Genomic DNA, 22,817 nt, shown 5'->3' on the forward strand with positions numbered 1-22,817 from the left:
TGGCTATCCAGAGCTACTGTGAACAGTGTTGGGATGACGATGTCTGGAAACTCTACTGCATTCTTCGTGTTCCTGTGCAAACAAAACAGATGTAGTTTCCCTGTATTTTCTCAGTATGTGGTAAGTATTGTGTCTCTATAACGAGTAATGAAGCTGTGTCAATGTGTGTTCCCCCTGTGTTGAAGTGTGGATGTTTCCAGTCACTAACATTGTCTATACGTTAAAACGTTAAGAGGCTATGTTCTGTAAAACTTAACTAATTAACTAACCCTATAATTAACTAATCCTATATTTTTCAGTGCATCAGTCTGAAAAGTGAAACCAGGTAATGTCTTTCTATAAGTCTTAATGCTTGAGCAAGACGTTCACGTCTACTTTCTTCTAGACTATTGGAAATACTTGGTTCAGTTGTCCTTATGAATGTGGCAGACACTTACCCCAGTGGGGAGTGCTTAGTTTGTTCTCTCTGCACAGTGGTTATTTTCCGATGACTTGTAGTAGATCCTTTTGACTCTGAGCCTTAAAGCAGGATTAAAGTTGGTTAAGTTGTCATGGAGGAAAAAAAAAAGGCTTAATTTGTTTTGGCCTGTCTTGCTCCTGACATATTTACTCTAAAACAAGATGATTAGCATAGTAAAACATGTTCCCAGAGTGTGTGAATGTGCCCTTCCATTGAGAAGGGATTTGCAGGCTGTCTGCTTATGGCAGCCAATATTCTTGTCTAGGTTTTAATTTGTTTGTTTGGATGTTTGATGCGTTGTTAGGGGTTATAGGCTTGAACAGCTTCCAGAAGCCTTATCCTGTCTCAAAATGTCACTCCTGAAAAATACACACTTCTGGAAAAAAGGATGTCCTTTCTAATGGGTCCTTACCTGTGTTTTTGGCATTGAAGGGGAGGGCATTGAAGGATCCGGGCATCCAGTTACAACTTTCAACTATTGCTCTCTCAACCAAGCTGACAAAAATGTTTTTTGACTTGCTTCAAATACAGTGACACTTCGTGCTATTGTTTCTGACAAAACTGTAGCTTGAAAAGAATAAATCCGCTTTTGAAACCCAAATTGCTTCTTGCGACCAAAATGGCTGCCAGACTACAATGCCAGGTAAATCGTAAATCTAGAAGTTAAAATCGCTGCAGACTTCTTGTGGTAACCCCTGCCTTGTTACGCACCTGATGTAAAGTGCTACTAAAATTGCAAACTTGCATTTTCCTTTGGAAAGAATGAAATGCTTTAAGACATACTCCACTGTGAATTGTTCTTGTTATTAAATACTCCTCTGAGAGCCTAAGTTTCCTTTTAATATCAAAAGATCCCAAAGATGAACCAGCTTGGGGGAAGACAAGGGTGTTAATGCTGTTCCCTTCCAGGTGTATAAATGAAATGCTTTGAATCAAGTCCAGGTGAAACCTTTTTAGTTAAGAGACAAGGGGAGGTGCTGCTTTCACTCACGTGCCTTGCTGTTGAATTCAAGGCACCTGCAGCAGGAGCAGAGTTTAGCACTAAGGCTGTGTTTGTTCTCTTTGCTCTCAGTAAGTGGTGGAAAAGGCCACTAGACTTGATGAGCTGCTGAAATGACATGAAATGGGCAAATTTAAATTACTTTTTCTTTATTATTTTAAGTGAGGATGAGAGAGCGGAAAACATCATTAGTTCTAGAAAAATCTTACAGCAGAATTTGGCTTTGCAGTACAAACCCTGAAGTGGCCAAAGCAGGAGTAAGGAAATGAAGAGGGAACTGTAAGTCATGTGCAGAAAGGGCTAAGCAGCCATGCCAGGAGCAGACTTTTCTCTTTAGGGTAGTGTGAAATGCCTGAATGGAACTTGGGTCACAAATGCTGTGTAATGTATTTTAGGCATGCCACTCAAAGCCTCAAGATCCTGTGACTTGTTAGGCATCAGTCTAGCTAAGAACTTCAATCTGCATTTAATTTTGATGAGGTGCTTGTTAGTTCAGTCACTCATCTCCATCCTGAATGCTTTGTGGCTGATGGCTTTGACAGTGGCACTAAATCATACATTTCGAGTTTAGCCTTTCTTTAGCTGTTTTTTCTATAGCCTCAAACTTTCTTCCTTTGAACAATTTTACATACAGACGAGTTTCTTTTGAGATTGTGGCAGTCAAGGGCTGTGGAAAGGTAAAGTCTGCTTTGAATTGTGATCCGTTCTCCTGCTGCCTCCGAAGGAAGAGCTCAGCACCTTTCATGGTTCCAATCTCCAGCCTTTGCTCATCAGTATCCACTACTGCATCCCAACATACTTTCACTCCCAGTTTGTATGCTTCTAGAAGTGCAGGACCATTAGTAAAGTGAATGAACAAATTTTCTTGTCAAGCTGGAAAGAAAAAAAAAAAAAAGCCTGTAATTGAAACAGTTCCAGAAAATAAGATAATGATTGCATCTTAGTTGGAGGCAAGGGGGCTACAGAGAAGCAAAAGTTACTGCTGGAAAAATGAAAGAAATTGTTTATACAGCCCCAGAACCGTGGAGAACATGTCTGCAGAGTTGTATCTGTGCTTCAGAGATGAGCAACCTTGCATCTGCAGCATTTAGCATGTGGTATAACGGTAACTTCGCAAGGCAGAATGCATCTGAAGGGGGGGGGAAGCTGCTCCATAGATTAAGAAAACTTCTTCAAGACATCCAAGGGAATTTAGCCTCTAATACAGGGCTTGTGTTTTCATAGTTTATGATATCATGATTGGATTCCTTCTGTGGACACAAGCTTCTTTATAGCACTAGTCATCACTGTGACAAAGGTTATACTAGAAGAAAACTTTAACTGAGATGAAAGACAGAATTTCTATTATTTTAGCAGCTGAATGTGTCATTACATCAGTCAGTATTGTGTAGCAAATTGCAAGCTGCAGCGAAATTGCTTTAAAATATATCTGTATATATTTTTCTAGAACTGTGATAAAGTCATTCAGCAGTGCATTGAAGTAAATTTCTAGTTGAATTGTTGTATCATATCTTTTCTTACTATGGTATAGAAGCAGATGGCAGTTATTTTTCTTAAGTCTCCAGCAAAGCTGATGCGATCCCCTCCCTTGTAAACGTTTTCAAGTGAAAGACAAGTACACATGACCAAAATGAATCTGCATTGTAACATTGACTTGTGGTTTATAAAGCAAACTTTTAATCAGCTTACAACAGTATGCTGATGATAATTAGTAAATGTTGTAGCAGCCAAGTAGTTCATTATTATAGGAAAATGAGTCATTAATCAGAATCAATTGCACGTTTTCCAATAAGACTTTAGAGCAGATGTCACTTCATACTTATTTTTAATGTAATAATTGAGTAGAGTGTGGTACAAATGCATGTGTAGAATTGGAGATGCTCTATGTCACTCTAGTGTTCCTAGCGGGACTGTGATTGATCTGAGAATTACAGCTATTCTGAAGCTGGCCTATGAAGAATGCTGCAGCACATACGTAGTTCTTTGATTTTTATCTATACCTGTACATTCTTATAACCATAATATAAATAGTAATGCTTTTGAAACAACTTCACTTTTAAATTGTTGCTACTTAGTCTTAACATGAACTCTGCCTGAACAAGAATTTCTGTTCATAAATACTTTGAAAGATTTTGTTCCCTGAAAGGGAGAAGGGGGCAGTGCTAGCCGCCTGTGGAGCTACCTGACAATAGGTTACAGCGGAGTGTCTTTGCAGGCATGGATTTGGTGGCTCAGTGAAAACACAGCCTGGTTTAACGTCGCTTGCGTGCCTCACCAGGAATGTGGTGTGGTTTAACAAAATGCTGTAATTACAAGTGAAGACATTTGTAGCTATAAATCAAAATTGCCAAATATTGTTAATCTAATAGCACGTACCAATTTACGATACTGAGATAATCTACTCTAATGTGCCATATTATATAAGTATCATTAGGAGCTATACTTAACTTTCTTTAAATGAATACTGCGTTGAAAACCAAGCTACGCTTTATTCAGAAAAGTTTTCATTCTTCTGTTTCACACAAGCAGGTTCAAAAAAAACTGCTGCCTCTTATTTTACAGCATTCGACAAAAGAAAGGAAACTTGGCCCAGAAGCACTGGACTGGACCAGCTAACATAGTGAAATGCAAGCCTTGCCCCATGATGCATGCCAGCCCTGTCTGTGGCTCTGATGGACATACATATACTACCAAGGTAAGACCTGTTTGTGCCCTGCAATCCTTTTAGCAGTGACTGTGCAGGCTGTAATATGAAGATCAAATGGCTTTAGTTAATAGGCAGCATTAAATTTAAGTCTACTGTAGCTCTTAGTTTATTTCTGTAGAAAAAGCGCTGATAAATTTACACATTTCCGTATTTGACAAACAACAGATTAGAATGACAAACCAGAATTTTATGACTTTCATGATTCATGTTTCTGTAAATTGCTTGTTCTTGCTAAGGATGTAGAATGCTTCCAATATCAATGATGCAAAGAAATGCATCTGACCAAACTGGCTTGGTCATACAAGAGGGTTCTAGGGTAGTTCTTGTCTTGGTTTGGTTTTGTTTTCTTTAGATTTTGTCCCCAAAGGGTAAAATAACTTGACAGTATCATTGTTCTGTGATAGGTTGTTTTTCTTCTTGTGGGTTGTTTTGTTTGGGTTTTTTCCTTCAGGCTGTTTTGTTAACATACAACAATTTGTTTACATCTCTTTTAATACTCTTCTGTGCCAGATGCAGCATATATGGTACCATAAAAAAAAATATCCCATAACCCAGGGAATTATCCCAGAGCGGGACTAAATTGGCTCATTGTTATACTAAAAATATGATCACCTTAGGGCTTGATTCAATAAAAGAAACTGTCTTCACAGCTATTCAGCAGTCCAGATTTGTTATTATCAAATAAAGCCTTCCATGTCTCAGACGCATGTTCCATTACCAATGTTGCAGGCATTGGAAGTCATGTTTAGGAAATACCCCTGAAGTTTCCTTCTCTTTCTGTGTCCAAGGTAGGGTTTGACACCCAGTAAAACTACTCTTTAAAATCCAAGAAGAAAAAGCCCTGGAAAAATGCAGGAAAATAAAATCTTCAAGAGGGAAGGATTCTCTGCTGTGATATAGGTGCAGTGTCATCAGCACCGTTATTCTACATCCTCTTCTCAGCTGGGCAGCTTGCATACTTCATCCATTAACAGATGCAGGTATTAAAATGCTGCCGCAGCTAATTCATTTAAGCCTCTACCCTGTTCTGGCTGAAGGATTTGCATGGCCAAAGGAGCAAATCAGCAGAAATTTTCTCCTACATACAGAATACACAAAAAGTGTTCAAAGTTGCCTGTTTAAACAAGCTACGCTTTTTAATACTCTCTAGGCTATTTAATACAGTAATGCACCATTGGTATTTAGGATTATTACTAGGATTAAAATTGAGCTCATTTTGAAATCAACATTTTTGCCTCTGAACTCTTGAGAGTGTGAGGTAGAGTGGTCTGTAGTAAATAGCCTTCACTGAGTATTCAGTCATCCTATTGAACTCACTTCTGTGCATCTTGCCTGCATCACAGGTAGCTCAGTTTTTTGGGGGCATTTTATTTTTACCATAAGAGAGCTTTACCACTTTTCATCCAAAATTCTGCAAATGTCATAAATTCACCAAGTTACTGTGCTAAGCTACAAGACTGAGTGCTACAATAAAGACCCCAAACAATTCCTATTGCTGATGTGCTTCATTGTCAAAGACATACCTCCTAAAAGTTGGGTGTTTGAGTCAGTGTTTTGTTTGTTTTTTTTTTTTTTAGACTTCTGAAATACCTATTCAGAAGCAACACTTGTTTCACCTTCATTTATTGTGTTTTTAACTATCAGTTGCTTCTGTCCTGCCAAAGGAGAGTTGTAGTATTTTGTTGGACTTTAAAGTGCAGCAAGTTCTTTTCCTCAGCTTTTGTTCCAATTTTTTACCCCATTCTTGGGCACATAAGGTTTCATTGCTTCTTAAATACTCTGATTGCTGGTCACAATGCATATTTGTCGTTGCTCTTTCTTTACTTTTTTTTATTGAAGTCTCCTCCAGAGTCATGCTGGTTGGTAAACCTATTTTATGACATTCTGTCCTAGCAAGAGGATGCATGTCTTGTTAACCTTTAGTAAATAACAGAGGTGCTCTATAGCAGTGCTGTTGTTCTCTGCTGTATACAGCTTACAGCACTGTAAACCTGAGAGTGTATTATTACAGTAGCCTGTAGAACATGGTCACTTCTATACAACTTCATCTAAAAGTTCTGCTTTGTTGATCTGTTGTCAAAGACAAAATGATAACTGAAGTGAAAATACTTTAGGTAGAGTGTTAAAATTAAGTGGTGTATTTTTAATGTCCTAACAAATAATGTTTTTACTGTAAGTACAAACCATGAGTTGGTCTCTCTTTTATGAACAGATTACTATAACTGCTTTCCCCAAGTTCATCATTAGTTTTCACCAGATAACATTGTTCCTTCTTGCCTTAATCCATTTGATCCCGAAGTCACTAAAATCATAATTTTCCTTGGTAATTTTTTTTCCACATGCTGTGCAGTTGGCAAGTATTATTTCTGGCACTGCAGCACTGATGCGTTCCATTATTGACTGTGCAAATACAACAAGGTGGACACTTGAGTGTGGGCAAACACCATGCTGCTCTGCATTCATATGTACGTATCTGTATCTGGCTCTGCATCAGCTGCTTTGTGCACATGCAATGATATGCTGGGCAAATGAAAGGATTGTTGTTAAGCACGTAAGCAAAAAATGGAGAGCAGCCACTACATTTCAGGGAAAAAAAGTCTTCTGAAATTGTCTGTTGGCCATCTACTCATGTAGTCATAGGCTGTATGCACAGGCACACACTGGTGTTTTAATCCTTCCTGGCTCGGTTACATTTTGCCTTTTCCTGCCAGCACAGGGGTAGGAGATTAGGCAGAAGACAGGTTTTGGCTGTATTCACAGCCTGGCAAGGCAGCATCAAAGCGTTTTGCTAATGACTGGAGGCTACTGTTCAATGCCATCAGTGATGTTTGTTCTGAGATTGCTTTTTTCTTCCTTTGGACTTTTAGCTGAGGTAAAAATGAATGAAAATGGAATAATATAGATGAAACTTGGGTGTTAGTAATTGCACAGTAACACAGATTAAGAGGGGGAAAAAAAAACTCAAATATACACATCACAGGCTTTTGTTTAGCCACTTGATTTTAGAATAATTCTGGCTGTTTTTGAGAAGAGGATCGTAATGATCACTGCTGGGCAAAAATGCAAAGTGTAAAGGAATTGAGAACAAGCACAAAACTTTATTGTATTATTATGGGCATCTCATTTTCCTTCAGTTATCATCATTGCAACCCAAAGCTAACATGGTTGAACTAGGAAATGCATGGAGAAGGGCAGCAGTGGCTGTCAGAGGTGTGGAACCTGCAAGGAAGCACAGAGTTTTGAACACTTTGGTGTTATTTTTATAAGAAATTATGGCTAATAATGGAAAAGGAATGTTTTGCTTCATTATGCAAGATCTAATGAAATTAAGTCAGATTTAAAACAAATGAAGCATTCTTATTTTTTTTCAGTTCAGAATTGTGAAATTCGCTGCAGCATGGTATTGTGCAGGCTGAAGCTATAAATGGGATTTATATGAATCCACAGGGAACGGATCCACTGCAGGCTACTAAACCTCTAGCACACTGAGTCCCTAAGCCAGTGATTACCAGAAGCTGGGATGATTGGTATAGTTGGGCAGGAATGATTCGTTCTGTTTCTAATTTGCTCTTTCTTTTACTGCTTTGTAGTTTTCTCTCTCTTCTTAAGGATCTGCAATTTGTTCCTCAGCCTAGTATCCTGCCTGCAGCACAGAGCTAGTGTGGCTCTTGGGTTCTTACATAAAAGTGGAGGCATCCCTGTCTTTAGATGAGGCACGCAGATAATGGAGCTAATGTACTTGTCTTCACTGAAGTACTGCTGTTTAAGAAAGTATATTCCATTTCAACTTTGAGTAGGATTGAAATTTCTTTTTGAACCGGTCCTGAGTATTCCTTATCTTTGTCTTGCATTTTTAGTTTCTGCTTCAAAGATTAATTTCACACCTTTAAAGCAAAATTAAGACTGCAGAGCATGAGCTGGCATGACTTTTGATAAAGCTTGCGGAAGGCAGAGGACTTTTGTTTGTTGTGTTCTGTTTTCCTGGAAACTAAGAAATCATTAAGGATTCAATTCCGGGAACGTAACTTACAATGCATTTTTAATTGTTGTTCTTCTAAATGATGTCTTAGTCATTCCTGATTGGATAATAAAATCTTCCAGTCATACAGACGGTATGGCAAGATAGCAAAAGCACTATCGTTTTACTGGTTTGCGCTGTTTGCTAATCCTCAGGCTGTCACACTCTGTTCTAGTACTTTCTGGAGAGATTCTGTTTTAAAAGAAAACATTTTACTTACGTTAATTATAGTGCTGATGATTCTGGGGACTGTCTGCCTATCCCCCCCCCCGACTATAAGGGATTGGGATTCTTCAAAGGCAGCCATTTGCAGAGTAGTGGAGGAAATGTTCTTTGCCCAATAGAAGCATGGGCTGTGTTCTTGAACACATTTACTGGAACATGACATTATGGCTGGACATCTCTAGAGACACTCAGCAACTGATACTGCACATAAAAAGCATGAAATAAAATCACGGATCCTTGCTTAGGTTAACATCTTGTGTTAACATCAGGTCTAAGTATCCTCAGCATAGCAGATTTTCTTGATGTTTTTCTAACTGAATGGATTTTCATTAAAACCAACTTAATTTTGATTTATCTTCATATATAGGAGTAGTACTGCTTCAAAGACTCATCACTCTTTTTAGGTATAAAACCTTTCTGGTTCTTTTTCTGAAGTGTTTTAAAAACTTGCCACAGTTATTGATCTGGGTTATCTTATCAGCTTCATACAAGTGCTAAAGCTGAAGGGAATTAAGTGATGTGGCTGTGGTGTTTAGTATTTTTTCCTCGTGTTCTGTTGATTTCCAGATAACAACCTTGTTTTATGGGTGGTGGGATTCTTTAGTGGTACCAGATATTTCCATGTTGTGGCATGACACGTTGAATACAGTTGGAAAATGTGGTCTGTATTCACTCAGTCCTTGTATCCTGTTTCCAGTAATAGTTTCTGGCACTTCGTGGACATGTAAAACTTTGTTACGTTTCTGGAAACTTTAGAAATTCTCTATCATTCTTTTTCTCTAACTTTGAACTCTCTAGGCTTTAGGTTTGTCAAAAACTTCACTGAGTCCACCTACTGCTTGCAGTGCAGATGTTTTAAAATATGTGAACTCTCTCCCCTATTATAAGATTTGCAAAGAGTGATTGCTGTTTCCTGGATATAAAGAGCTCTATTTAATACTCCGACAATACAAAATACTTCCATAGTATACTGCAGTCAGTGTTCAAAGCTCTTTAAAGTACTAATGAATTAAGCTTGTGAGGTAAGGAAGCCCTGTAAAGAGCACTATGTAATTAGTTAATGTTTTTGTCAGCAACACATTAAGAATAATAACTGTGTAGCTGTCAGTTTTACAGGAAGTTTAATTAAGCTAGTTAATAAAGCAATTACCTGAACATGACGATGACTGCACTTAACCAATCAGAAAATGAAAATAGGGATGATCTTAAATTACAAAACATACCACCTCAATGACTAATGTACCCTTCAAAGATGGAAAGGTACATTGGTATAATTATTATGCTCCTAATTAGGTACATTGTTGTTCTGCAAATTTTAATTAAATCATTGCGAACTAATTAAGTCTGTGATCATGTCTTTGTTTGAAAATGGAAAAATCCCCTCCTGTTGTCATAACATTAGGTAACAAATTCGATATTAAGGGATGTGCAAGAGAAATAATTTTCCAGTGATCTTGAAATGGGAGAAAAAAATAATGGCCAAAATAACCAGACGTTCTTAGTTAAATGTGTGCATTGTGAGGGCTGATGCATTTAATTAGGAGTCTGTATTCAGAAGCACAACTAACAAATATTTATAAAGTGTCCAAGCCTGGAGAATCTTTAGTGCAGCGTGGTTAGGCTTTTTATAACCCAAGTCTCCTGGTTTACCTATCCTCTGGGCCTGTGATGTTGCTGTCCAGCTGTGGTGTCTGTGACTCAGCCTTTCCAAGAATACAGCTAATGCTGTTCCCGATGGAAAACAAGATACTCAGCAGAGGCTTAGTGAGCTGCAGGACCTGTTCTGCTCTTAGATGGGTGAAGGGTTGGATGAAATTCAGTACTAACTTTTTGCTTTGGATTGGTTCTGCAAGGGGAGATTGAGGAAAGACAGGAAGAGTAAGACAAGGTCAGATATGGTTAAAAATCTATGGAGAAGAGAATGAAGTCAGCCTCATGTATTTGTTTTCTGTGTGAAACTTAGATTCCCCTCCCAACCCCCCCCCCCCTTTTTTTTTTAAATCTGTAAACTCAATTCTTCACTTTGAGTTCGGAGTTTAGGCCCAACGTAAGCTATGGTATAAGCACAGGCCTGAACCCCTGTATGGTAGATCTGGTGTGTTACCTAATTCTTCTACTGACCTGTGTTGCAAAGCAGAAACAATTTGTATTTTCCCTTTTCATAACTTTAGAAGATTTGGTCCCTCACGCTAAAATACCGTGAGAGCTACTTTGAAGTCATAATGAAAAAACCTTCGAAGTGTTAGGGTTTTTTGCTGTTTGTGTTAAATGTGTCTAAGACGTGACAACTCTAATAGTAAGCTTCTTGGAATCTTCTGATCAAGCTGGTCAGGATTTTTAATGGAGTATTCAAATGTATTTTTGTGGAAACTAATAGATTTCATGGGATGTGACTGGAGTTTTCCACAGGAAAAACATCCTACTATGTTGTTACAACTTCCATACTCGAGCAGTAGGTTTTCAGTGTTCACTTCTGTTTCATTGACTTGATTCATTTTGTTTTGGGGCTTTCCTAACTCTAGCAACAGGTCTGGAGTGAGTCAGCATCACTGACTTTATTCTCACAAGTAACAGGGAAACTCCAGCAGACCTTGGGAAAACTAGAACCTGTCTGAGGTTGAGTGGTTCTGAAGATCACTCACTTCTCTGGAGCACATCTGGCCACTGTACTCCTAGCAAGGTAGATCTTCCCTCTGCCTGTAGTCTGGGCCAGTGAGACTTGAGTCCTGCAAGCCAAAAGCTTTGTGAAGTTGTTATTGTGGAGAAAAGCCCTGGCTAACAAACCTTGTCCTGCAGAAGGCAAAACACAGAGCCTTAAATTCTGCAGCTGCTGCAAGGCACAGTACATTTGGTTTGAAGCATTGGTTGAGAAATGTTATTTGATGAAGTGGTATTTATCCTAAAGACATCCAATTGTTTGTTTGTATATATATATATATATATTGTTTGTTTGTGTGTGTATATATATATTTCTCAGCATGGTCACAAGGAATGAGCAGAGAATTGGAAATAAGGAAGATCTCAATTCTTACTTGGGGAAGGGTGGGATGGCTTTCATCAGCATATTTGAGAATGAATTTTGAAAGGCACAGATGGCATTTAGTCACCATCTGTGACTTTGAAAATTTATCCCTTCACCTCTTAGTCTGAGTTTCCCTGCTGCCCAATGAGATGTGGAAATTTGTGTCTCTGAGTACCGAGCACTTGTGAGAGGGTAAAGTAAATCACTTCTGCGCAGCTTTGTTCCCAAGTTAAGCAAATTTTAGAAGTACTAGAGAATATTTTGCTTAATTTTCTGTAGTTTGTAATAGGATTTTTGGTCATAAATTTGGGTTTACTCCTGTATATGTTCAGTGCTGGAAGCCTTAGTATTTTTGTGGGGCAAATTGCAGTGATATTTGGGCTCCTTTTAAAAGGACTTCTGGTAAAACTACTGTCAAGGTAAAATGAGTTATTTGTTACCAATATTGTTACAATCCCAAGGTTAGAGACTGATAAGCTCAAATGTGTTGTCACAAATAAGCAAACAAAATCCTGCTCTGAGAACTAAGCTGAGCTACTGTCCCCAGTCTTAACTGTGAGTCCATGGATTTGATGTGTTCCTGTGCAACAGGTCTCTTCATCCCTTCAGCTGTGCTGCTGGCCGTTGGTTAGTGTATTATCAAAGGCATTTCTATGTAAGTAAAGGGCAGTGGTACAGAAAACTATTAACTTGGTAATAAAACATGTACTTTATACCATGAACTGTCACAGTCGATGCAGTTTGCTATAATCCTGTAGATTATGCTGGCTCCCCTCTTAGCTGTCTCTTTTTGTATAGTACATAGGGTCTATCTGTGTTTCTGGGACCACAATTTTCTCTCTTACATTAGTAGAGGATTAAGGAACTCTTGCAATTTCACATCAGCAGGACTGAAAGTTTTGACTCCATCTGCTAAAATTAAAGAAATATCTAATGAGCAACTTATAAAAAAAAAAAAAATCTTCATTAAAATTAAATATTGAAAACAAATGTGCCAGAGGTGTTCTAGGTCAAACCATCTGATGTTTAGTAACTCATGCTTGAGGGCAAGTATTACAAGGAATAATATGATGTCACACCAAACAAGTCAAGATGCTTTATTGTTTATAAAAAAAAAAAAAAGTGTGTACCTTGTAATTCCTTGTAAGGGATATTTTTGTACATGCACTAAAAATGACACTTATTGCTTGGTCAGTTAATGTACTCAGAAAAATGTAGTTTCATCTCCTACTTTCTTTCTGGTGCAGCCTTTAGCCCCAAGCCAAACAAATCGGTGCTTTCCCCTGGTACAGTAACCTTTGTTAAACTTTGAGGGAGCTGGGAAGTGTAACTTCTGAACTCTGTTCAAATAACCAAGTGATCCAGCAAATTCCTCAGCTTCCTTTCAAATCCCACTTAGTTTTATGTTGACCTGAAGAAGCTGCTGCTTTTTGGTAGTGTCAGATAGTATTTCAAAATCTCTAACAATCCTCTGCCAATTTTATATCATAACTGGGAGCAACCAGGCTTGCATATCCACTGATCTGTGCATTGTGACTACTTCTGGGACAGCTTCCCAGCTAAATTGTGTATATGTATACGTTCACAAGACTTTTCACCTTGGCGTAGTACTAATTGTGTGAGCAGCTGAAATAGTTTTTCCCTCTATTTGTTTTTTCACCACAGAAGGTTCTAAGAGCTCTGGTCAGCCATTGCAGGATAAAGACTATCTGGTCACATTGCAAGCTTAGAGGATCTATAAATGAGTAAGATTAGGTACTCATCTTTAGACTGGAAGACGTTGGTCTATCATCTATGTTTTACAAAGTAAATGAACATCTTGGCTTGTTCTGTAGATCACTCAAAAATGTTTGTGCTGGTGATTTTTCTGTGGCTGAGGTGTTTTTTTTTTTTTTTTTTTTTTTCCACAACCACATTAGATTATTCTAAAATGTATTTGTTGCTCAAGTACATCACCAAAAATGACTTGCTTAAGCATGTTCACCCCAAAGGAGGGAATGCTAGATGCTGTGTGAATAAAAGCATAACTTGGGGCTTTTTCTTAAATGTGGGGAAGAAGCCAGCACAGAATGACAGAAGACAATGTACTTCTTAATAAGCTTCTACATTAAAATTACAGCAGGTGCACAGGGAGAAAGAAGAAAGCAGTGAGTAGACTGTACCTTGTGTACTTTGAATTACTGTGTCAGTAGTGATAGATGGAGCAAACAATAAAATTTGACCTGTCACACTATGCTTATGAGGCTATGAGCCTTAAGGCATTTGTAATTGGCTTCAGCCAGTGATGTTAATGAAGGTGGATGGGAAAATTAGATTATTTGAATGATACAGACTGCTTTATATTTTTAGTATGCGAAGAAAAGGCTTGAAACTCAGAGGCTGAAGCTGTGAGGCTTGTTCTCTGTAAACTCTCTTGTCCCTTTATAATAGAGTAGGCAAAGAAATAACTTTTAAATAACAGGTTCACGCTGTAGAATGTAGGTTATTTAAAATGATTCTGTGGGGCATAGTTCTTAAACAGTGTGTGGGAGGTGCAATGCACATAGATTCCACTAATAATAATGGGATTTATGTGTGTACTTCATATTAGGCTTCGTACTCAAATGTGCCCCTATAGTATAGACTAGAAAATGCATCCTGAGGCTGACATTACTCAATGTGTTGTCACTGTGGTATGAAGTGCACAAGCGAATGCATTTCTCGTATTTGAAAAATCTGTGGATTGTAGATGTACAAATAAATTGTTTGAAACAGTAATGCATAAAATAAATGCATCATGTTAAAAGTATTTAGCTTATGTTAAAAAGAAATCACATTGATGTTATCTGCATAATACTGAGAAGACATTGGGATAGTTGTTGCATGTAAAATGATATAAGCATTTTTCGATGAGAGGTTTTTTTTTTTCTGTAGAAAAATGTCAGTCTGAGCTCAGTGTTTTCTTCAAAATCACTGATCTGAACGTTCACTGACTTTAAGGGAAAGGCAAAATTTGGAGGGGAACCTGGCTGTGCCCTCAAAAGCATGAGTACTCCGGGCTTGGAAATGCCAGAACCTGCTCAATGATGCCTTGCAGATTGACGGTTCTCCCCGAGCAGAGAAGGAATAAAACAAAGTAGAAGTGGTGGAGTTAGGACAAAGTCCTCCAAGTCTTCAAACCACAGAATCATCTAGGTTACCCTTTGATGGCATGATAAGGATTGGGCTGTTATTAGAGACTCCTTTCTCCCTTCATGGTCTTAGATTAGAGTTTGTGGAAAGGAGAAAGAAAAGTGGCAATACTATTATGCTGGGAATGGGAAGATGTTTTAGGGGACAAACACAAAGGAGAAAATGGACTTCCTTCATTCCACTATTTGCAGGATATCTTATACTGGACCTATACCCAGTTATTATCATTCAGATGATACAAGGGGGCTCCTCTGATCCACAGAGATTTCTTCTCAGAAACAAAATGGAAACAGCTCGACTAGATGCATTCTCCCAGCTGTTCATCAGTGCCGAACATAATAGACAAAAGCAGCACAGATAGTTCAAGCTCTTGTAGCTATATCCACTCATTCTTATTTCTGTATAATTTGGACAGTTCTCCAATGATACCTATTTTTCCTTTTTCCGTTTTAATGTGTTGTTTCTACAAATAAATATGCAGGGAGAAAGGATCATATTGTCAAAAATACAAGATTCCTCTACTTTGCTGCAATGTAATCCTAGTAAAAGTAGTTTTTGCTGCAAACGTGCCTCATGTCACATTTTCCCTAGGAACAAAAATCAATATATGTTTTGTTCCAAATGTATGGTAGTGGAGGATATTCTCTTGTTAATGCAATCTTTTGTCTTCCATTGTTGTTACCTGTGCAAATTGAGAAAAGAACGTGAAGTGGGTCACTTTAGGTCTAGCTAGCTGTATTCACTTTTTTCTTGTAGTAGATTGTAATGAATAGGTAGGGAAATAAAGGAGAAAGGGAAGTTTTCTAGTTTGGGTTTCAGTAATGCTAGTTGTGAAACTTCAGTATGAATTTTTGCAGACTGATAGAGCAGACATCTCAAAAGACTCTTTAGTAACCTGCATTCTCACCTCAAAAAAGACCTTTTGAAAATAAGTGATTTGAGGGGGAGACAGTGCTGAAATGTCTCTTAAAGAAAAGTTTCCTTGGTAGTATGGACAGGGTAAAGAACCTTTTAAAAACTTTAGCAGTTGAATGGAGGTAGTTTTCCTTCAGTCAGTGGCTCGACATAGTTTCAGTTCATTTGCATTGCATTGATGAGAGAGTTCTTAAATGCAAGGAATTATTCATAGGGAAGCAGAAGCTTTCAGAGGAGAGATGGCACTGTTATTCAAGCTGTCTCATCCAATTTCTGCCTAGGACAGAAAAGACAAGAAAACCGTGTAGGATGCAGTTCTAATCTGGGTTCTGCCCAGCCTCGCAGAGTTTGCCCTGCAGGACATCTGCAAATAGATCTCATGTCCTGGGGCAATACATGGCAGCATCATGCAAATCCTCCCTATTTGATCTTATCTCTTCTGCAGATTACATCAAACTCCACTTGAGCACCATCAGGATGAACTGGAACCGCTGATGGGACTCAGTCAGCAGGAGAATTATTTTTGTCCTATTCTTGTATGTCTCTCTGTAGCTGTGCACCACATGGTTCTTGAAAACTGGCCTGCAGCCTCAATATTTTGTGTTGAGACAGAGAATTTTTTTTCTTGCAGACCAGTAATCAGATCACGTAATGCATTTTGTCTACCACCGTGTGCTGCTCTGTCTTTAGGTGAATCGGGTCTCTTATTTTTTCTATTTCAGCAGTTTCTAGTTCCAGTTAGGACCTAACTGAAGTATTAGATTGTTCTAGCTAGCTGGAAAGGTGGAATCTGGATTTATTTCTAGTTTGTTGTAGCTGCCTCATAATCTCAAGCATGATTAAGTGCACTGTTTGCACAGCTTCTTACACCTACTTTGGCTTAGGGTGTGAGAGGATAGGGATAGGACAGACAGGATAACGTCTGTTTTGTGTTTTTTAAAAAAAAAAAAAAAATTATTATAGTTGTAAATGCTCTGAAGTGACTCTTCCTCCATCATGCTCTTCCTCTACGCTACAGCTCCCTTTGGAGGCCGGGGTGAAATGCTCAGAGCCTGAAACTCATATGCAGATAGTGCTCTGCTTTGAAGCAGGCTTTGGATGGAACTCAAGACCTGCATTAAGCACTGCAGCAGTCGCTAAAGTGAAGGCCAAGTTTGCGCAACCATTACATTTTTCTGTTTGTTCACAGGTGCAGATTTCTTGCCTCTTTCTAAATCTAGGTTAGTGTGTATCTGCATAGTGTATTGCAAAAAGAACTGCCCTTGTTTTTCCTCCAGCTGGATCACCAGATAGCTTACCCTTCCTGTTACAGTGCTGTGCTTGTGCTCTGGTATGAGCAAAGTGCCCTTGTGTTCAAGGTTGGTCTCATGCAGTCAGTGTGCTGTCATGAATGGGCCTGTGACAAAGACATCTGCTCTGGCTTACAGCTGGAGTCCCCAACTCCCATAGTTGTGCCCACTTCCCCAGGATGCAGTGGAAGTTGGCTGATTTTGGATTTGTGTGATTACACTATTTCTGGCTAATTTGGCTAACTTCAGTTTTGTTTGCAGTTCTTCCAATTTTCACTACTGCTCACACAGAATGAGAATACAAGCCAAGTTACAAGATTCTCCTTGAAAATCTCAGCTGATAAGTAAGGCAATTTAATGTAAGTGTTGGATACAAGTGCACAAAAGACAAAGGATAGAGAATGTTTTCGATATTGCTTCACAGGATGAGACTATTAACAAAGCTCAATTGTAGTCATTGAGATGCTTTTCATTTTCCTCCTTTGTCACTTTAACTTGTCTTGAGGTTGGAATTAGTTCTACCCCTAAATTTAAAGCTCAAGTTCTCAAGAAAAAGGCAATAGCTAAGCCTGTAGGATTTATTTCTGAGTGGACCAATACTATTGACCCTGTGAAACAAACTTACTGTAACACTTCAGTTTTAATATTGGGCTAAGGTAGAAGTAGAAATGATACTTGCAGAGAAATAATGGAAAGAACAACTGTTCTGGAAGGGAAGCATTGGCTAGGATGAATATCTGGAATGCACTGTACTGCTTACCAAATCTCAGTTAATAATTAAGCAAGAGTATAGGGATTATTAACTTCCTCAGGGAGTGAAATACTAGCTTGCATAATTCCTGTTTCCGTTGTTTTTATTTCCATTGTCTTTGCCCCATTACATTCACCAGTACTTACCAGGCAAAGAAGAGGATCACCATGACCTTTCATGAGACTTCAATGTACTTCCCCCATGGCTGCGAATAGGCTTGCAACATCTGGAGTCACAAACATGTGGCATTATTTTATCTTTCAGTACCATTCAGAGTGTAGTAATGATAAAAGGTGAAGCTAAAGTTGAGGATAGAGGTGTTTTTTAATATATTGCTAGCAATAGCACATGAGAATGAGATGTACCTCCCATTAAATAATTCTTACACTGCCTTTTAATATCCTATTTACCAGCATCCCCACATTTTTAAACCTAAAATTAATATATTTTTCCCTGGAAAAACCAATGGTATCCCCAAACCTTTACTCGTGTTTGAACGTGTCATAAAGTGTACTTTAGCTGTTAAGATTCAGTGTGTAAATAACCTCTTGCCAAGACTTCTTGATCCGGACTGTAATCAGGAACCTGTCCTTGGTTTTGTGGGCAACTATGATAGAATTATAAATGGAAGATCACAAGAATAGTATAAATTGGTTTTGCTTACCTTAGCTGCCTTACAAATGATTTTTCTCTAAGAGTAACAAATAAAATTAGTCAATGGGATTAATTGTCTGTGGAAATGACATCATTACAAAGCAAAAGCAACACCAGAACTATTTATAAATTTCAAGCAGAATATCTAAAGATATAAAACTGGACTCTGTAGAAAGTACAAAATAATTCATTTCATTTGCAGAGGTTCTTACTGGGGATTGTGGATGCGCTGCTTTGGAGGGGGAAAAAGCATCTTATTAAATACGAATTAGATTAGACAAAGTGCTAAAAGCCTCCCATAGATCAAGGCTTCAACTTGTTAATGGACCTTTCCCTTTTAACTTCAGATTCTCAAGTTATTTCAGGAATATCTTGCCTTTTGCACAAATGAAAACTACTTGCTAGAAATTCCAATTTTATTCTGTTTACCATTTTCAAGAGAGGTATGTCAAAGGGGCACCTGCTACCCAGGGGGTTAAATGCTATAAAATACAGGCTGAAGCTTAAAAGATTGAAGACATTTACAGATCATATGCAGCCAATTTAAATTGCAGGGAGACTGCAATGCAAAGGTGTTTCAGCTGATGCTCTGCACTAGGTGGGAATATAGCATGTTTGTGCAGGATACCAAACCTGTGACCATAGGATGTAAATCGTGGCTGAAATCTGCTGAAGTTGATATCAAAAGCCTTGCAATTCAAATGAACAAATAAAAAGTAGAAAACAGTTAGCAAAAGCCTCTAATGAAAATGGAAGAGGAATGCTAGCCTTTACAGAGACTTCTCTATTTTCAAAACTGAAATCTGTCGTCGTGGAGCCTATATAGGAGGGTTAGTACTGGAAGTATGTTTTGTTGCTTAAATATATCTTGCACAGGCAACACTGAGAAAAGAAAACCCTTTTGACTTATGTAACTCTTTGATGGGATGCCATAAGGTCTTTCACTTTAAGCCAGTAAATTCCAGAGCAGTAATTTAAAGACTACACTTTTCCTTAAATCTGAAAGCAAGTTCTAAATCTTGTAGTTTGACTGATTATCTGATATGCCTGATTCTGTATTGCCAAGCCGAGTTGCGTCACCTGTAGGCTATCTGACGTAACTTTTGCCTACCATAAAGCAGCTTGCCAAGAGGAAGGCACTGGGAGGCAAGGAACAAACATGGTCAGCCCAAAGCTGAGTATGGGCTAATTGGAAAATAGGGTGAAGGTTTTTGCACCTGTAGGAGGCACTGTTGTGTGTGGTGTCGGGATATGTCAACACTAATATTTGAATGCAGAGTGCATTCATTGGAAAGTTGTTTTTGCCAGCAACAAACAGCCAGTATTGCTAATTCCACAAACTTCCATAGCCAATTACTGTTGTCAGACACTGGGATTGCTATTTAGTCTGTGTGAGAGGTATTTACAGGTGAAAGTGAATTTCTACTGTGATAATAAATTTGGCATTATAATCTAAATCACTGCTAACTTCTGTTTGTTGATTCCGTATATTTTATTAGAATCGTCTCCACACCTAAATAACTGGAAAGTAGTAGGTGGTCATTTTGCACAGCACTCAGGCTAATCTATAACTAAAGAACAGTGATTGCATTTGTTAAATAAATCAAATGAAAAGAATCATTCACTTATCTCCTCGTGGCCACCTTGCAAGTTGATGCAACAGAATACTCGGATGATGGTTGACAATAGTTTCCTGGTATTTCAACTTTAAATCTTTTTCATTCATTGTGGTGTTCTATTAGCTTAAACTACAGCCCTTCTTTTCCATTAGTAGACAGTTATTGAAATGTTGCTTTTCTTCTCCTTATATCTATGCTAGAACTTGAAAATGGAAATAATGAAAAATTTTTAATCTGAAGCCTTTTTAATATATTTCTTTTTGATGCACTATCATGAATTTTTAATTTCACCAGTGGAAGAATGAGACCCTACAGAATGAGCAAACTTTTGAATAAGTCTGGCAGTTTCCAAATAATTACCTGCAGTGAAATATATAAACTTGTGTAGAAACAGCTTAGGAAAAAAGGGTTCTTCGTAATCACTGCTTATCTCTCTACATTGACAGGAGTCCAAGTCCATCAGTGTCTAAAATTTTATCTAATTCTTGTTCAGAGAAAACTAGGCAGCTTTACTCTAGTATCAAATCATACAGCTTGCCAGTAAATTGACTGACCAACTTAAAGATACCTTTAGAAGAGAATCTGAGATGCGAGCTGACACTGAAACTCCAGTATCTCCTTCCCTTGGGCAAAAACTCTCAAGACTCTGGAGTATACGCTGTGCTTTCAGGGTGGCAGATTACTCTGTGGGATTTATTGCTTTGTTAATATGCTCAAGACATCATCTTTCACTTCTGTGAGAGCTGAGGGCGCTGTCTGGGTTTTTCTGCTTGTTGTTAATCCCTGGCTCCCTCGTTTTACACCTTCGGCTGTGTTCTGGAGGAGACTCTTTTGCCACCTCCCAAAATCTGGTATTCTCCAGGCCTTGAATTTCTTCCTTATTGACAGTAATTTTCTTCCTTCTGGTCAGCTCTGGGATACTGCTGGTAGAAATTTAATTAGCTAGTCCTTTGACTTAAACTGCATCCAGGAAGAACCTGTGAAGTTTTTCTCTTCAGTGACTGTAGTTTCATCTTTTCATCCATGCTTTTGGGAAGGTGGAGAGAAAGGAAAGATCCTTTTCTTATTCCTTCTTTCCTCTAATTATCTGATCCCCTTGTTTTTGCGCTGGCTTTACCCCATTATCTTCTGTCTCCTTAGATGGAGCTTTCTGCACTGTCCCTGCCTCTTCAGACCTGTACTAAGCAAACAATCACTTTCTTCTGTGCTAACTTCCCAAATTCAGAAAATCACCACCACCTCCACCCCACCTGTTTTCATCTTACCTCAAGAGGCAAGATGCCCTGCCATGATATCAATGCATTTTATAATGTAGGTTTTGATGTTTAATACAAATGCCTCCTTGTTACCTAGCATCATCTTTGTTTTGGGAGTGGGGAGGAGGCAGTGGGATGAGAGGAGTAGTCATGCATCATTACACACAGAACATGCTGTGGATATAAAAAGCAGCAACGTATGCAGGGAAAGCATTTTCTCTAGCGTATCTAGGAGGCTAGGAAGGAAAGCCAGTTGTATAATTCATGTTAGGTGCCCTTGCTGCTGATCATGAATTTAGACTTGATCTTGGCAAATCAGTCACACAGAGAGAGTGACAAGGAAATGTAGCGCTGGTGACAGCTTGTATTGTGAATATGTCTAAGGTCTTGGCTAGGGCACAGTGGTGGCCCAAAGTACAGGCTGAAGGTCTCACCAGGTAGGTAGTCTTGTCAGGGGCAACTGTGACAATCTAACCTTTCTTAAATTATTATTTTCTTTTTTGCCACGGAGAGTTGTGCAAATCCATCAGGTTTTCTCATTCTCGAACCATCAGCCTACGCGCTGGGCTTGGGGGATAGGTTTTTTCAGCGATCCTGTGCACGAGGCTGTGGTTGACTTCTGCACGCTGCTGGCATCCTTCAGTGTTGCTCTGACAGCAAAGCTCACCCACCCCTTCTCACTTCGTTTTTAAACAGAATGAGCCAGATCATGTCCCCCCCGAGTATCCTGATGAAGGAAACCCCTCCTGTTGGGATGAGACAAGTGAGAGACCAGGAGAATGCTTAAGGGCAGACAGTCTTTCTCCATCTGGCTGGTGATGTTGGGGTTAGAACAAGAAGGAGCTAATGTCTTTACTGGGGGACAGAGGCTGGGACTCGCTGACCTTTTAACTGCCCTCCCATGGAAAGGAGGGCACAGAGACGCCCCAGCCGTGCTATCCAGGGCAAAGCAGAGGCCTCTGCTCTGAGTGGTGGCTAACTCTGCGTGGGGTTTCAGTCGTGAAAGCAGGACTTGGACAAAGATGCCTCAGTTCCTAGCATTTCAAAGGTGACATCCTCTGGACAATTCAGGTACTGTGGTGGAAGCCACAGACATCCCTTTTTCCACTGCAAGAAATGGTTTCAAGGCTTAATGCTGAAGTGTTCCATAAACTGTTCCTGAAGAAGCAGTCATCTCTGACTTTTAATTTGCTGAAGCTTTGGAAGTAATTTACAGTATTAATATTATAGTCTGCAGGAAGGGTGATGTACTGCCAGTTAGAAGGGTAATTTCTGAGGTCCTCTGAGGACACCCAGGAATGTCTGAGACCTGTGAGAGGGAAAAGAGAGGCTTTGTCTGCAGCATTGCAGCTGAGTGAACTGCCGTGACCGGCTCTGAGCTCAGCCATTTGGAACAAATGTAACATTCACGTAAATGGGAAGTAAGTGCACATACCAATGAGTGGATAACTAGCTGGTAAACAAAATGCACAGTGTAGACGTGAGAGCTTTGCTGTGCTGTAATTCTGTGAAGTAGCTTTTTTCCAAGGGAGTCATGAGAAAAAAAAAAAATCACTTGCTGATAAAACAGTTTGAATATCAGTGATATACAACAGGTTATTTGATCCTATTTGGAGGAAAAAAGTTTTGTTGTCTAGGTAAATCTTTTGATTCTTGAACTAGCACATTTTAGGAAAAAAGCTCAGCCTAATGGGCTGAATCTGCTTTAAAAGTGTAAATGGATTTTCCAA

The 22,817-nt window shown here is 38.9% G+C and overlaps 1 protein-coding gene across 2 annotated transcripts in view; it reads left to right on the top strand.

Moving 5' to 3' along the window:
* The window catches only part of SPOCK1 (SPARC (osteonectin), cwcv and kazal like domains proteoglycan 1), a 289,273-nt gene that overhangs the window by 188,363 nt on the left and 78,093 nt on the right, over positions 1–22,817 (top strand). For both annotated transcript variants that reach the window (XM_066977321.1, XM_066977322.1), the window contains one exon: positions 4,023–4,155. In XM_066977321.1, the coding sequence (XP_066833422.1) occupies positions 4,023–4,155 (133 nt within the window). The remainder of the gene's footprint in view (positions 1–4,022; positions 4,156–22,817) is intronic.

This window comes from Anser cygnoides, chromosome 14, assembly GCF_040182565.1.
Source record: "Anser cygnoides isolate HZ-2024a breed goose chromosome 14, Taihu_goose_T2T_genome, whole genome shotgun sequence".
NCBI classification, from domain to species: domain Eukaryota; kingdom Metazoa; phylum Chordata; class Aves; order Anseriformes; family Anatidae; genus Anser; species Anser cygnoides.